Consider the following 15,598-nt stretch of genomic DNA (forward strand, 5'->3'; position numbering starts at 1 on the left):
TGTCCTGAGGTTCTTGCTACAACTGATGGAAGTTATCAGACCATACAGAACAGGTCTTGGATATTAGTAGGGCATTAGGGCAGTAGGTCATACACTTCACTAATCAGACTGTGCATCTCTGCACAGGTAAATTTGCATTTAAACATAAAGCAAATATCCAACATGTTCAAGCTCGAGAACCCATTATATATTTATGCTTGTAAATAAGTGGTATCTATTTAAATTTTTTAGAAATTCACTGAAACCTGGCATTTCAACTGAAACCTGTTTCTAATCTTTCTGAATGAGGAAGCAATTTTCCCTACATGACCCTGATTCAATTCTTGTTTTCTTTGCCTAAAAAATGACAACTTAAAAAGATGGCCTCAGTAGAGCTGCGAGCTGATCTTTATTTCAGTAGTATAATAACTCTGAAACATGCCAAAGGCCTCTTAAATGTTCAAATTGTTACCTATTGCACCCTGGACAGAGTTTGAGTTCGTGAGTAGATTTTGAATGAAGTAATTTTTTCCCCCTGTCTGACCCTGGGAGCATTTGAATTGATGATTTTAGCGAGCAAACTTACTAGGAATAATGAAGTACATATAGTTTTGTATAATAATTCTCTCTCAAGGGCTGTGAAGCTGATGCCTACTTAGAAAAAAATTTGGAAAAGTAGCTGAAACAACACATGATGCCATTTTATATAATCCCAGAAGTGACTGAAAGACTGGACAGTTTTGAGGACTATCCAAGTGTAAAGAGATGGATTTGGATTAGTCCCAGCTCACATTGTGTAAGACTTGCAATACTTTCATATTGTTTCTCCACAGTCAGATGTAACTGTTTGTTCTCTCGTTTTCAAATTACCTTTGGAACCATTTTGTTGGAAGCTGGGACCAGATTCATTAGTTAAAACATAAACTTTTAGTCATCTCTGCCTTGCAGTCAGCTAGAGCTGTAAAACAGGATCTGCAAAATGGAATGCCTTCAGATTTACTTAACTGTGCAGAAATTGTATTTGTCATTGCCAGGTTTTTTAATTCATTTCTTTTCATGGACTACCCCAGAATTTCTGATCTGTGACCCTGTGAATATATTATATTGACAGAAAATAACCAGCTTTTTCAAACCATACTGATAGCATGCCAGCCTGAAAAGAACAAAAATGCACTGCTGCCCTTGTCTTCTACATTATAATATTAAAAGTTTAGAGATGCACTCACTGAAAAGTAGACAGAGTGACTCAGTGCTCTAGTAAGGCCAGTAATGTGCAGTAAAATGCTGTAGGCAATGGTGAAGTCCCTTTGGGATGGCTTTTCCTTGTTTTTGGTCACAATTTGGAAACCAGGACATAGAAACAATCTCCATATGAGAAAAAAAGCCAGAGTATAAATATGGCTAAAAACTCTTGGAGGTGGGGGGGGGGGGGGGGGGCAAAGAAGATAGCAAAAATTTTTCTGTAAAGTCATCTAATTTCCAGACTTAAGAGGAATCACCAACAGATTACACTTACAGGCCAAAATCTGTGTTACATGTTTGGATCTTATACCTCACTCCAATACTTCTGTATGGGCCTATTTTTATCACAGAATTTGGCTTTATGGTGATAAATCACAGAAATTTATTAGTCCTGAACACTTCATATTTTTGGCTTGATTGTTCTCTAAACAAGTAAATTACTGATGGATACTCTGGATACTCTGCCCAGCTGTCTTCCTGCCAGTTCCTTTATTTTACAGTCTTCAAAAAAATCGAGGGAAAACACAAACTGGAAAGGCAACACACTTAAAATCTCCAATCTGTATCACGCTCCAGCCTTTACACTTGCTTGGATCCATGAAATGCAGAGAAGCAGAAAGGCAGGCACTTCCCAGTGAAAGGCTTGGTGCTGCCGTCTCGTGGGAAAAGGGAGAAGGGAAGCCTTGGTACTAAAAGCAGAAATGCAAAAAGGGGAGGAAAGGGAGTTTGTAAACTTGTTAACATCAACACTCCCATTTTTGTTTCTAGAGGGCCGTGTGCTTTATTGCTCACAGATCAGTTTCCTTTGCAGGTGATGTGGGCCCAGAATTACATCACCAGCAGAGCAGCCAAGAGCATCTCGGTGCCAGCATGACTGAAGTCCAGAGGAATGTATTATCACAGACCTCCGAGGGCCTTGCCAGTGCATTCCTTGCTGGGGGTGCTGCAGTGGGGAAGGCAAAGAGGAGACAATTTTACGTGAAGACTGAAAGGGAACTTTGTGGAGGAAAGAGCTGGGGTCACAGTCTTGCTGTCTCCTCTAGGAAGATCTAATTATGGCCATGTACTTCAAAAAGAGGGTTTAACTAAAACCAGATTTAGCAGGGCAATGCTTAGGAAGCACAGACTGAATCCTCAGCCTTGCCTTTGAGGAAAATGTGAAATGCTTCAGTGCACTGAGAACACTCACAGTGCTTGTAAAGAATAATTTGAAGCACTGAGGAAAGCAAGAACCAATATTAAATCCTCATCACTTCAGTGAATACAATAAAGTATTCAGCCTTACAATAAAATATATCTGTCCTTTAGCACAGACAGCACTGAGATACTGGGTGTACATTTCCTGGTCTATGTGGTGGGGTGACAGAGTCTCAGCAGGCTCAGGGATCGTGCTGGACATGATCAAATGACTCACAAAGCAGTCACACGGAGGGATCCCCCATAACAGAGCTCCAACAGAGCCTTTCTACCACATCACACCCTCTCTTTGGCAACCCACTTCTCATCCATATAAAGAAATTCCCTGCTCCTTCCTTTTGCAGGCTTTCAGGCTATTTCTTCTATCCATCCTGGATGGCAGGACTGGCTCACTGGTCTTCACCTCAAGCCTCTTTCTGAACCTTTAAAATCAATGGGGGCTTTGCAGTGCTTTTAATAGGAGCAAAATGTGCTGTCAACCAACAGGATTAAAATGGCACAAGAAAAACTTTTCGGAGATTAGCACCTCTAAAAATGTCAGCATTTAAAACCTCATCTCCTAGGTCAATCAAAACATCAAAGAAATGCTGAGATTGCAAAGATCTCTACCCATTTCCACCAGAAAAAAAAAAAAAGGCCTGCTGATCAAATGAAAAAGTTCATATTTGATGAACTAAAGATTCCCCCCAACCCTGCCCCTAGGTCCCTAAAAGGAAGGGAGGAGGGCTGGGACTAGGCAGCACAGAGAACAGCCAAGTACCATTTCTTGTTAAGCCTGCTTTATACATGAATTTTTGGGGTCATGAAGTACCAATAGCTGGTTTAGCTGTGCCCAGCTCAGCCCAAAGTCACGCCACCAGCTCCCTCCCCAAAGCACAGCTGAAGTTCATGAGGGTGCCTGTGCTGGGAAGACTAATTTTATCCCTGGGGCTGCTGATGCCTGCTCTGCTGCTCTCCAAGCAGCCCCTGCAAGCCACAGCACCAATGCATTTCTGACCAGACCCTTCATTCTCCACCTCTCAGACCAGAGACTCCTTACTCCACCATCTCTCATCCAAGTCTTTGAGGGGGCCTGGGGGCCTTCAGCTCTTCTCCATATTCCTCAGCTTCCTCAGGAGGCTCCAGGAAGATGTCTGTTCTGCATTCCCCAGAGCCAGAGATACCCAAGCACAGCTTGATGTTAGAGAAACAGCAGCTGAGGTGGGCAAGCATTGAAAAGGGAAATTTGATTGCACAGAAAAGTAGAAAATACTGTCCATAACTTTCAAACATCATTGGATATTATTATAGCATACTATAGGGAAATTTGCAAAACGCTTCAGCCACCATGTCTGTAGAAGCACCATCCACTAAAAGTAGCAGATTTCTTTCATCTCCACCTGGCAAATGATCATCACTACTCTTTTCATGTAACATGCAAACCTTTTCCACAATCTTTCTTCAGGTCAGTTGCACTTGGTCTTGCAGAGCCAGCAGCAAAAGTGAGGCCCTTCAGTCTTTTCCATTTACCCCCACATCCCCAGCTGTCTACATTTTGAAAATCCCAGTGCACAATTTTCTCTTTTTCATATTTTTCACGCATCATTATTTTTGAGAAATCATGTTTTCCTGTTACTTCCTTCCTGTATGAGGCTGGCCTAATAATTAGTCACTCATAGGAACTGTTTGCTTTCATAGCATGTTGTTGTAGATGGATTAGAGATAATGTATGAAAGCGCATGTAAAAAAATGTTCCAAAGTAAATACATTAAGAGAGTGTTAGACATACGTTAGAACTGAGGCATATTTCTTTCTTAAAGAATCCCCTTTTTGCTTTGTTCAAACTTTCACAAGACAGCAAAAGCAGATGTGGCCTGCAAAAGTTGATGTAGACAACAATGGTTCAGGAAGATGGATAAAATGCTGTGAGAAAAGGAACTGCTGAAATTACTTAGAGCCAGTGTAGAAATTATTACTTCTCTCATTGTAGTAGACTGCTGTGAGATGGCCATCCTGCAGCACTGTTCTTCCTCTGGCTCACCCTGTCTCATTAACATTATAACTGCGAGTGCAGCAGAGTGGCTGACGGGCAAAGTTCAACTCTGTGTCCCTTTTTGTTTTCATGGAGACTACAAGTCTGTTCAGCTCTTAATAAAATAACCCTCAAAGCACCACAGTAAAATGAATTATATGTGTAGTGGTACTTATAAAACAATAATGCCTGTGCAGGACCTTAAAAAATGCCTTTGGGCAGGTCAGTTCTCTGTCCCAATATGTAGACTGAGTATGAGATTTTTGTATGCTTTAATCTGTTGCAACTTAATTTTTCCACTTGAAACTTTCTTTTTGACAAAATCTATTGCCACTTTGGGGCTTTCCTAAGAAGTCATCCTATCACCCTCTCTTTCTCTGTGAATATAGCCCTCAAACAATACTACTTCTAGTTTTTAATATCTACAAAGACGTGGGTGCAGCCTCAGTTTCATGTGCACTCAGAAAACAAAGGTAAGAAATTGAACTTTGTGCTTAACAAGTAAGCCCATCCTGATTTTGCCAATCTGCTCTGCAAGTGATCTGAGAGGAGGAACCTGAAGAGGGAGGTACATGCATCTTGGTTTTCTATGTTTAGCTGCATGTCATGTTTTCTCTGCTTGGCCACTACTATCTTGAAACAAATTAGTGTCATAGACAAACAAAGTGGAATAAATAGCAAACATCAGATTTATGGTGCTACTCAACATAAATCAAAAGGGCTTCAGCACTGCAATTATTGCCCTGCAGCCACCAGTACAGAGGCACTGATGAATAAAGCCAGTGGATTTAGTTGCTCTTGAAGATCTGCTTTCAAGAGAAATTCAAATTCAAATTTTCCCTTTCTTATTGCTGTTTTTCCAAAAATTGTAGAATGTAGAAAACTTGAAGTTTGAGAGAGCAGGAAGGGTAAGAGAAAATGCCCACAGATATAGGACATGATATCTTAGTGGCAAGACAAAAAGCTCTTTAATCACTTCATTAAAGGAAGTCAATTCAACCCAGGTCATAGTAGTAGACTATTTAGTGGCTTTCACACATTGAGAGGGAATAATAAGAAGGCAACAATTGTCAAATTAATGTGTATATTAAAATGTAAGGGCAAATGTAAATGGTATTTTAATACCACTTTTGTGTCCACACATTGTATGTGTCCACACATACATGGATATTCAGTATTGAGACAAAATGTCTTCTATGAGAATCAGATGTGAAGTTGCTCCTTACTTGAATATACAACATCTTTTATTTCTTAAAGCATATTTATTTTTACATTTTTCCTTCTCTACTGTGAGAATCAATTTGCTTAGATGCAGAAGCATTTTTGTTCTCTAAAATTTGCCAATCAATCCAGGAAAGTAAAGACAGAAACAAAACCAAAACCTATTAAACCAGGAAATATGGTCACTGTAGCTCATGTGCCACCTACTCAAAGTTGGCACTGAACTGAGTTCAGGAAATACACTAAACAGTTTTGCTCCTGGCTTTTTGCAAATGTCTGCCACAAGCCTGTGGTTTCCTCAAAAGCATTTCTTCTTTGAACTTGCCTTAAGTATTTTTCTTAGAGCTGTTTAAAAAAAAAAAAAAAAAAAAAAGAAACACAACATGGATTGATTTCAAGCAGTTTGGTATAAGCAAAAAAAATTCATATTGAAAAACTGAGGCTGTTACTGGTGCTCAGTCTTCAGCTAAGGTAAGTGATATCTTTATTTTCTTAGAGACACAGAGAACAAATTACCCATCTAACAGGCAGGATAAACACTCAAAAAAAAGAAATGTGGGGTGTATGGGACTGTGAGATAAACACCATCACAGATAGTCCATCACAGGCTGGGCACATTTTGTGAGCGTGACAATATTTTCTTCCAGATAACTTGCCTGAGGCATGTGTCTTCAAACTATGAGAAAGAATGCAGATGGTTTGTGACTTTGCAAGCCTAAACGCAAAGGGCATGGCAGAGTCCCGCCACTGGTGTGCCAGTATCCTCATGTGTGTTGTGGTTTTCCTTACCCTGCCCTCCTGCTGTGACAACAGTGCTCTGTCCCTCACAAACTCAGCACTTAGCTAAGCAAGCCAGTCTCAAACTTAGCCTACACAAATAACATCTGATCAAAAGCTACCTGGAGGTGAACCCAAAATGGCATGACTAATGCAAAACAAATTTGTTTCTTAAGTCAAGCTCACACTGCAGGAACATTCAGTGGTATTCCTCCAGCTCCAGACTTGCACATTAACGTGTGTACAAATGACAGGAGTGAACCAACATTTACAGATGTTTTACACAAAAGTTTAGTGTCATTTAAACACAGAAAATTCCTGGCTGTGTCATTGCTGAAGGGACAAGCACTGGGGTTGGTCTTTCACTCACCTCTCCCGCTCCTGTTCCAAGAGGTTGGTAAAGTCATCACTCTTGTTCATGTAATCTGTGTGTTTGTGTTTCTCATTCTCCAGCTCGTAGACGGTGCGACGATGGCACTTCTCTGCCAGCAGGAGCTGCTCCAGCATGCGCCGGTACGTCTCCTTCTGCTTTTCTTCAAGTCTGTCCAGCTGGATTGGAGGAAGGGAGAACAGACTGTTTTAAAGGTCTCCTTGCTTACTTCATCTGATTTATTGACCAACAATGTTGTGTTTGCTAAATGCAAGTCCCGTAATTATATGTCTTGGGTTTTACATAAAGCAGTGACTAGAAATAAGAATAACTGCCCTGTGAAAGTAATGATTTATTTGGATGACATATTAGCAATAAACATTTGCACAGTTTTCAGATGCACAAAGGACAGAATTTCACTCAGCTTTAGGGTAACAAATAATATTGTTGTAGTGCTGTATTTCCCCTGTGGTGAGGTGCTGTGCACGCTTTCTTCATTTCCCTGGGAAAAAGCTGTAACTCAGAACTCAGAGCCTGGGAGCCTGAATTCACACACCTGTATGGGGACTGGACACGTGCATGAAGAGCATAAAGTCTAATTTGAAGACTGAAATTTGAGTTACACATCTTTAACACACCTGTAACTCTGCTCAGATTAAAGACCCAAATTATTTAGATTCTGTCCAGATGCAGTTTTACATTACCAAATACAATTAAATATAAGCCTTAGGAATTTTCCCTCAGCCTGTTTTTTGACAGAAATTCTCTTTATTTATTCACAACCTTTTACCCTTTTTGTCCTCTGTATTTTTTATTAATTTAATATGCCAGCTATTATTCAAACAGGGAAAAAAAAAAAAAACAAACAGGAATGTGTGTCTAAAACCTTGCCAGAGCACTCCAAATCATCATGGCTATTCATGTTGCTCCTTTTGCTTTTTCTTGGGTGCAGATGACCAACTCCAGCCTCCTCGCTGCCAAAGCAGCCCAAAGCCTTGGTACTTGTCTGGTTGCTCTGCCCATTCCCAACCCTTGCCCTGTGAGAATCTCGTCTTCCTCAGCCCCAGCTGCCCTGGGCTGCTGTTGTTTCACATCATATCTTGGTAAACTGAGGGAAATAAGAGAGCAGGAGGACCATGGCAGTTTGGTCTCCAGAAGCTGAGCATAGCAGTCAAAGTGAAAAAATCATTGCATTTTATCAAAGAGCCAGGTTGGATTCAGCTTTTCAGAGTAGATTTTTGCACTTAGTTTTTCTACTTTATTTCAATGTAAGCCTTGTGAATCTGCACATGACAAAAGTTTTACATTCAGGTCCCTGTCAAATTTTCAGCTTCTTTGAAAAAAAAGCCTTGCTAAACTCTTTTAATCTTGTTTGAGAGGATTTTATGCATGCTCCCACATACTATGGTTTGATTTCCTTATTTACTAACGTCCCAAAAATTCCAGGAGATTCTTCAATGAGAATACACAGTACAAAAATATCCCATGGTAGACACAACTCCTGGTGAGCGAATTAAATGTTCTAATTAGATGAACTTTGTTGTTGCATGCTCCTTCCCCATGACTTGGACTGTTATGAAACTATGAACAGGAGCAATGGCTGTTTATTTTGACATTCACTCTGGCCTCAGACATTCTCAGGTCTACTCTAATTCTCAAGTCTACTTGACATTCATTTATTGCTTAAATTTTAAAGCAAGGAGTCCTGTAAGTCTCCTTTAGGGGCTGAACTGACTTTGCAGTCCTAGAGTCTAAGTGATGTAAAATGAATATGGATTTGTGATCCCATAAATATGGTCAATCTCCAAAGGTCTTTTTTTCTTAACTACCCTCATGACAGTGTTCTAGTATGCCAAGAAAATCAAGGAGTAGTTACCAGTGCTGTGAGCAGTAGAAGTTCAAGCCTGTAATTGAAAGGAATTTAAAAACTAGAAATTTAACACTCAAAGATTTTGGTCTTGCTTAACAGCACCAGCCCTTGGAAGAATAAAACCTCTTTATGGTTTGTGTTCAAATCCAGTGACTTCGCTTACAAATTATTCTGCATATGAGTGAGCAAGATTTTGTTTTCAGTGTACAAATCCTGTGTAATCCCCTTGCATGCTTTGAGTACATCCTAAATATATGGAGTCTCACTTCCGGTTAGGCTTCCCCCTGCACATACATAATAATCAAGAAGTTGTTACCTCTGAAATTGGTTTCTCGTAGACGTCTTCCCCTACAGACTTTTCTTGGGCGAGGATGGCATCCCTGTGCAGCACTCGAAGCACGTTCTCTGGAGTTGCAGACCCATAATGAGCTTCTAAAACTTCGGGTTTGGTTTTCTCTGTCTTCAGCATGTGGATCACATCCTCCCTTGCCTGTAACAGTGCAAATCACTGTCATGAGTCAACCTATTAACCAAGAGGGAACATGGGGAAAATAGGGGCATTTCATATGTACAGACTGCCTACACAAAAATAAAATAAATTAGAAAAATGACAGGCTGTCAATGCAAATATAAAAATGTTGGGAGATCTCAGATTAAACATGATCAGTCCAATACAAATATTGTACTTTAGGGATGAATTATTCTGTTCCTGTATGACATTACATTTGAATGATATGAATTTTTATCTGAGTTGCAACTATAGCCAGAGAACATCATTATTCTTCATAAACTGGATTTTAGTTGTTGCCCATGGTGTTCCCTGAAGGGACAAGGAAATGAGGAGAACAAGCAGCACAAGTGAGCTGAACTAATATTTCTCAGACAGTTACCTCCTAGTCACTCTCTAACTGAATTTGTGGCTAAATACTCTTTTCAAGTAACCTTTAAAATAACTTTTCTTTTTTCCTTTTTTTTTAAACAAAACCTGAGACATTGCAGACGCCAGCTAACGGGACGTGGTAAGTCTGAGCAAATCCTCCCAGCCATGGAGGAGGGCTGTGCTGCTGGAGCAGGGGCTGGGAGCAGGGGTGCGCCTGTGGCCAAGGGCAGCCAGCTGGAAGCCCCCAGTTCCAGCAGCAGGAGCAAACACCTGGCCATGGCCAGACAGCTCTGCAGGGCCACCTGCCTATGAACAAGGAGCACGTCAGGGCTGTGCTGTGGACAAACACTTAAGCCAGGGCTCTGTTTCTAATGATGCTTGCCAACACCTGTTAAGCCATCTGTAAACTGGGGGCAGGGCACCTGCTTGTCCTTCAAGGCATGTTTATGAGGCCATAGTCCAGGGAGGGACTGTAAAACCTACAGGCTCTTGGTGGGCTCCTGGATTTCCCTAGAGAACATCTTTCCCACAAGTGCAAATGGATGGGGGAGCAGAAGAGGATGGGCATTTTTCTCTTGCCTGCCTTTCTGACAACCCATGTGAGCTTGGGAAGTAAATTAAGCACTAAGGAAAGGTTCAGACATTTTAGGAAAAAATTCTTTACAAATCTTGCCCCTGTGTAAGCAATGACTGTTTTAAGATTTATGAACTGACCAACTCTTCACGCTTTTCCATGCTGTTCATAACAGCATTCAGTTCATCCCTGTTCATCCCTGTAAATCTTTACCCAGAACCACAGAGACACCACAGCTCAACAAAACTACTTAATTTTAAAATTAGCAAGAAAATAATTTTGGGAAATGGCAAAGATCCTTGAATTTATTTTTTTAATTTAAAACGGTCTGTCATGGAAATAAATAATGAACTTCAGGCAAAGATCGTGCCATCTAATTAAGAACTAGCCCAATATATGTAACATTATGCATAACATTTTGTAACCTGAAGTAAAATATTTGCACTTGTCTGCAAGATACAAAACGCAAATTGGAATGGTATTAATCTTATTCCAAAATGAGAGCAGGAAAGGTTCATCACTCATGGATGTTACAACTAACATTGTAACACTTACAACTAAGTGAATTATGTGAGCTAGTCCCAAAGAAAGGCAGAAGAGCATGTACACCTCACTACATCACATCTTAAGACTGTGCCATTCTCAATATAGGAAAAATGTTATTTTAGGCAGGTTCTTGACAGGTTTGTGAATGCATTACTTTTCTCTATCCCTGTGGAAATAACAGATGTCTTAGTGTCTTCATCACCATGAGGCCAATGCTTCTATATTGAAGAAAAAGTCTTTAAAATGTCCAGTAGGATAGCATGGGAGTATGGAGGGATTCCTAAAAGTCCAGATTTTATGATGTGTTGTCTTAAGCCCTTTTAGGAAGAGGCAGTTCTGAGGCCATGAGGTTCATCCTGTTGCAATGAACTAATTTGGTATCCTGCTGTGTGCTTCCCTGTGCCAGAGGCATGCTCAGGGAGAGCGCTGTGCAAAGGGAGCACCAGCACAGAGGGATGGGGATGAGGGAGCAGCTCCCTTTTACCCTCTGCACCAAGGGACACAACCAATCATGTTGAAATGTTTTTTTATTTTGATTCTGAGCACACAAAGCTTCATACCCCACGCAGCCCTTTCCTCAGGGACAGGCACACCTCAGACCCTGTTTGGGAGGGGAGGAGGATGAGTTCATTCTCTCACGTTGGAACTGTGGAGCCCTGGATGGCATAATTAAACACTGGCAGGGCTGGGCAGAGCAGACAGAGACAGCTCAGGATTGGGGATTTAACATTGTGAATAGGCAGAGCAAAGAGCTGGACTCCATTCCCTGCAGTGGTTATTTGATACAGAAATAGCTGTGCAGGCAGCTGCTCTGCCCAGCAAGTGCCCCAGCCCCTGTTCAGTTGTGCACTGCCTGACTTTCCCTCAGGCCTCATTAGTCTGTCATCACTCACTGTTCAAATGGATCAACTTTAGCACAAGGGAGTAGGAATAAGAGTCCCTGAAACAGCTAAGAGTGTCCCTGCTAACTGAGAAAGGCTTCTGGATGCTGCAGGTTTGGGTCCTGCAGGGGAAGGATGCTGCATTCCCCAAGCCAGGGGAATGGATGATGCTGAATGGAGGAACTGACACCCCAAGAAGGAAAATAGGTGCCCAAGCTCAGTTCAGAACTTTGAAAAAAAACCCCATTCATTGCTTCATCTTAAAAGGGAAGCAGTGATGTGCCTAGCTCCAAGGGAACAGGGCAGGACAGTCAGCACTGAACAGCCCTTGCTCAGCCCATGGGAGGGTACCTAGCCCAGAATCAGGCTGGGTAGCACCATGCCCTGTCCTATACCCTTCTTGGGTACCCCACACTCTGCTGGCCCTCAGATTTGGATGGCATTAATGGGGCAGGCTGCCTTTTGCCTTTTCTGGGCTCAGCCATTTCTCCTATCCTTATCTTCTCAAGGGTATCGGTTAATTCACCAAGGACTTTGTTTCAGTTGTGATAACAGCTTGTGAAAAACAAATGACAAACAGACACACAGGTTGCTAGGAAGCATTGGACCTAAAAGGGAACCTAATGCTAATAATAAACTGGAGACAAATTTGCTTTTATTTGGTCAGAAACAAGCTCCATCATGGGGAGATTCTGAAGGGCAGCTAACCTAGGTCAGAGAGACATCCAAGCAACATCCATCAGCCTCGGGGTTTGTGAATTCCAGTCAGTCTCTCTGAAACTCCTCAGGACGGTATAGAGGGAAGGAGCTGAAACAGCATGCCTGTGTATCTTGTGATTTCATATTTCTCCAGATGACTAATTTTCCCCTGAAACAACTGGAAGAGAGGTCAGGTAGAGGTGTTTTCTTCCAATGTATAGTGATCTGCAGGAAGCAGACCATCTTCAGAAAACAAGTCAGAATAATCCTGCAGAGGAGCGCTGGGGCTACTTCAAAATCCATACCTGGGAATTTTGAAGTAGCATACCTTTGAGCACGAGAGACTCAAAGTGGGGATCCCTAGCTAAGAAGAGGGAGTTTTCAGCAAGCTGTTTCTAGTGGTGGAAATCTACTGCTGGTGCCTCTCTTGCCCCAAAGCACAATCCTGTTTTGTGTAAATCATAAGCTAGGAGACAAACACAAGGTAGGTATTTCAAACTGTGAGTAAACTTGTGTATAAATCCTGAGAACAGTTTTTAGCTGCTTTGGTAGAAAGAACGTGATTTTTGGTGCAGGAAAATCATCTCTCAAGTCCTGCTTTTGTTTTGTTGTCTTGTTGGTGCTGTGATGAGAAAGAGCATCCAGGCTTGAGAAGACTGCATATTGCAACAGTTTGTAACACAATGAAACTTATTTGCAAAAGTCCAGAAGACTGCAATTAGTCAGAAAAGCTCTTTTAAGTCAAAATATGGAATTTAAAAAATTTACTTTTATTAGTTTATCATTACTTCAATTGTCCTAGAGAAAACACTGAGCTACCTTTCTGTCTATATTGTTAAGGTTGTGAATTTTTGAAAAAAAAGATACTTTTCCATTAATGAAGCCTCCCAAGTACCAGATTCTCTAAGCAGTAGGAGCAATAAAGACAGATTAAAGATGTACTCATTTAACTCCTTCGGTTGCTCCTGCTGATAGAAGAACTGTAAAGTTGAACTATTTCTAAGCCTGTTTTATGCTTACCGGAGGTGCCAAAATCTAAAGGCTGATGACCTCAGCTCTTGAGCACGCCCATGGATGGCCTGAGGTGCTGGGGAGCGCTGCTGTCCCACAAAGTTTTGCCTGCTCTCCTTTCCCTCCCCTCCATTCCCCACTCATGAGTGCACTTACCAAAGAGATGGGGTCTGTGTTACTACCTGGGAAATCCAAGACAATGCTCCCCTTCTCTCATGAGTGCACACTGCTTGCCCAGATGGAAGGCTGGCACTCACTTTTTGGCAGAATAAAGGAGAAGGACTTTGTTCTGCTCACCGAATGAGCGGAACAGGGGGCCGTGTTCCAAACCTCGCCTTACTACACGCCTAGTAAAATATTTAAAAGATATAGAAAGGATGTAAAGAGGTTCCTGCATAAAATTGAAACCATTTAGGAAACAATAGCATGACTCTGCTGCTTGTAAAAGGGGTCTGGCAGCCTAGCAACCAGATTCTTGGTCAATGGAAAGACTGTTACGCGAGCTGGGCGTTCAGACGCGCCTCTTCCTCATGCCCTGCCCTGCCAATTTACTACAGCCCTCTCTCCCCATTCCCACAGTCTTTGGCCTCTCCCATGAGCCTGCTGACAAAACTCAGCACCCACTAAACGGGGAATTTTTGCCACAGGCCATTTGTCACCTGGGAAATGGGATTGAACTGATCAAACTCGTTTCATATAAGGCATCTAGTAAATCGGGGGAAAAGATCCAATTGTGTTCAAGATGGGTTGAATGGAGTTGAAGCAATCACTGTTTTACACTGTCAGGTGTAAAACCCAGCTCAAGATTATTTGCCAGTACATGTCTAAACTCTTCTCCTGATTCTTTTTCCTAAGTAGCTTTCCTACAAATTCATAGTTTGTGTCTCTCAAAATCAGTTACTGGTACCTATTACCTTCATAGCTCCACATCTGTAGTCATCTAACTACTTTAGAGAAATCTCTGTATTTCAGTAACATGACAACAATCCTGTTAATTAGATGAAAGAAATTTTGAAAATTCAGGAGCAAGAGTAGCGTTTACGAGAAATGCAATTATGTAATATTTTAGCAACCTGGTATTTCCAGCTTTTGAATATTTCTTTTCTGGTTATGAAGACACTTTATTATACCTACACAAGGAAGTGCACTAAGTAGCAGATGTTTAATATTTATGAAGTTGTATTTTTTTTGCCAGAGATTGATGACAAAAAATAACTATGAAACCACAGACAGGAACCTTTACTTCTACTTGTGTTGTTGTTCTTTGCATTGCACACAGTTCAGGTTATTTATAGCACAACAGCTGCTCTGTTCAGCATCCGAAACTAGATAAGGTCACAGGTTATCCATGTAATGGTGGGGTCTTACCAGTGACTGATTTCCTAAATGCCAGTAGGCTTTACAAATATTTCACCTAGAGTTAATAAACATCACACTCAAAGCATCCAGAGGGAGATCAGGAGAATGTTCTCACACTGCTTTCTGCGCTATCCAGAACATGATGTGCTGCTATCAGGGCAGAAATAGCCTCATTTCTGAAAAGTTCCATTAGAGACCTCAGAAAGTGAATATCACTATTTTAATGAAAGATTTTAATGAAAGCAAGCACCTTCAAGCAGGGGCACTCAAACACCTGTATCTGAAAATCTTTTCTAACACTAATCCACTAGTCCCTGTTTAAGACAAATAACTTCCCTTCATTCTTATCTTAGGAGGAAACAAAAATAATTAGAAGGAAAGTGTTCTTTCTTAATTTTGTCTTATAATACTATAAATATGTATGCAGAACGTAGTAAAAACTACTCCTGACAGCTGGAATGACACTTTTGTTAAAGGCCTGATTGCTCTCTCTAGCCCCTCCATTGTACAAAGCATGTTTCAAAGCAGGGAGGTTAGATGCTCTATTGCATATTGCATCACACAAAGATCTTTTTGCCAAAAACTGAGTAAATCCTTTTTTTCTCCTGTACCAGATATCTGAAATAGCCTTGTTTGTATCGCTCACTCAGTGATGCTAGCCATGCAAAATGCTGGCTAATTACATAAAATCATAGAATCATAGAAGTCCTGAGTTGGAAGGGACTCACAGAGAACAACAAATCCAAACACCAAATCCTGGTCCTGCACAGGACAGTCCCAAGGTCACACCCTGTGCCTGAGAGCATTGTCCAAACACTTCTTGAACTCTGTCAGGCTGGTGCTGTGATCACTTCCCTGGGGAGTCTGTTCCAGTGCCCAACCATCCTCTGGGTTAAAAAACTTTTCCTGATATCCAGCCTAAACCTCCCCTGACACAACTTCAGGCCATTCCCTTGGGTGCTGTCACTGTCACCACAGAGC

General features: G+C 41.4%; 1 protein-coding gene across 7 annotated transcripts in view; it reads right to left on the minus strand.

Moving 5' to 3' along the window:
* Window positions 1-15,598, minus strand: part of FILIP1 (filamin A interacting protein 1) — a 108,139-nt gene that overhangs the window by 34,149 nt on the left and 58,392 nt on the right. For all 7 annotated transcript variants that reach the window (XM_064707409.1, XM_064707411.1, XM_064707410.1 and 4 more), the window contains 2 exons: window positions 8,984-9,157; window positions 6,798-6,976 (listed from right to left, as the gene is read on the minus strand). In XM_064707409.1, the coding sequence (XP_064563479.1) occupies window positions 6,798-6,976; window positions 8,984-9,157 (353 nt within the window). The remainder of the gene's footprint in view (window positions 1-6,797; window positions 6,977-8,983; window positions 9,158-15,598) is intronic.

This window comes from Zonotrichia leucophrys, chromosome 3 (assembly GCF_028769735.1).
Source record: "Zonotrichia leucophrys gambelii isolate GWCS_2022_RI chromosome 3, RI_Zleu_2.0, whole genome shotgun sequence".
Classification (NCBI taxonomy): Eukaryota; Metazoa; Chordata; class Aves; order Passeriformes; family Passerellidae; genus Zonotrichia; species Zonotrichia leucophrys.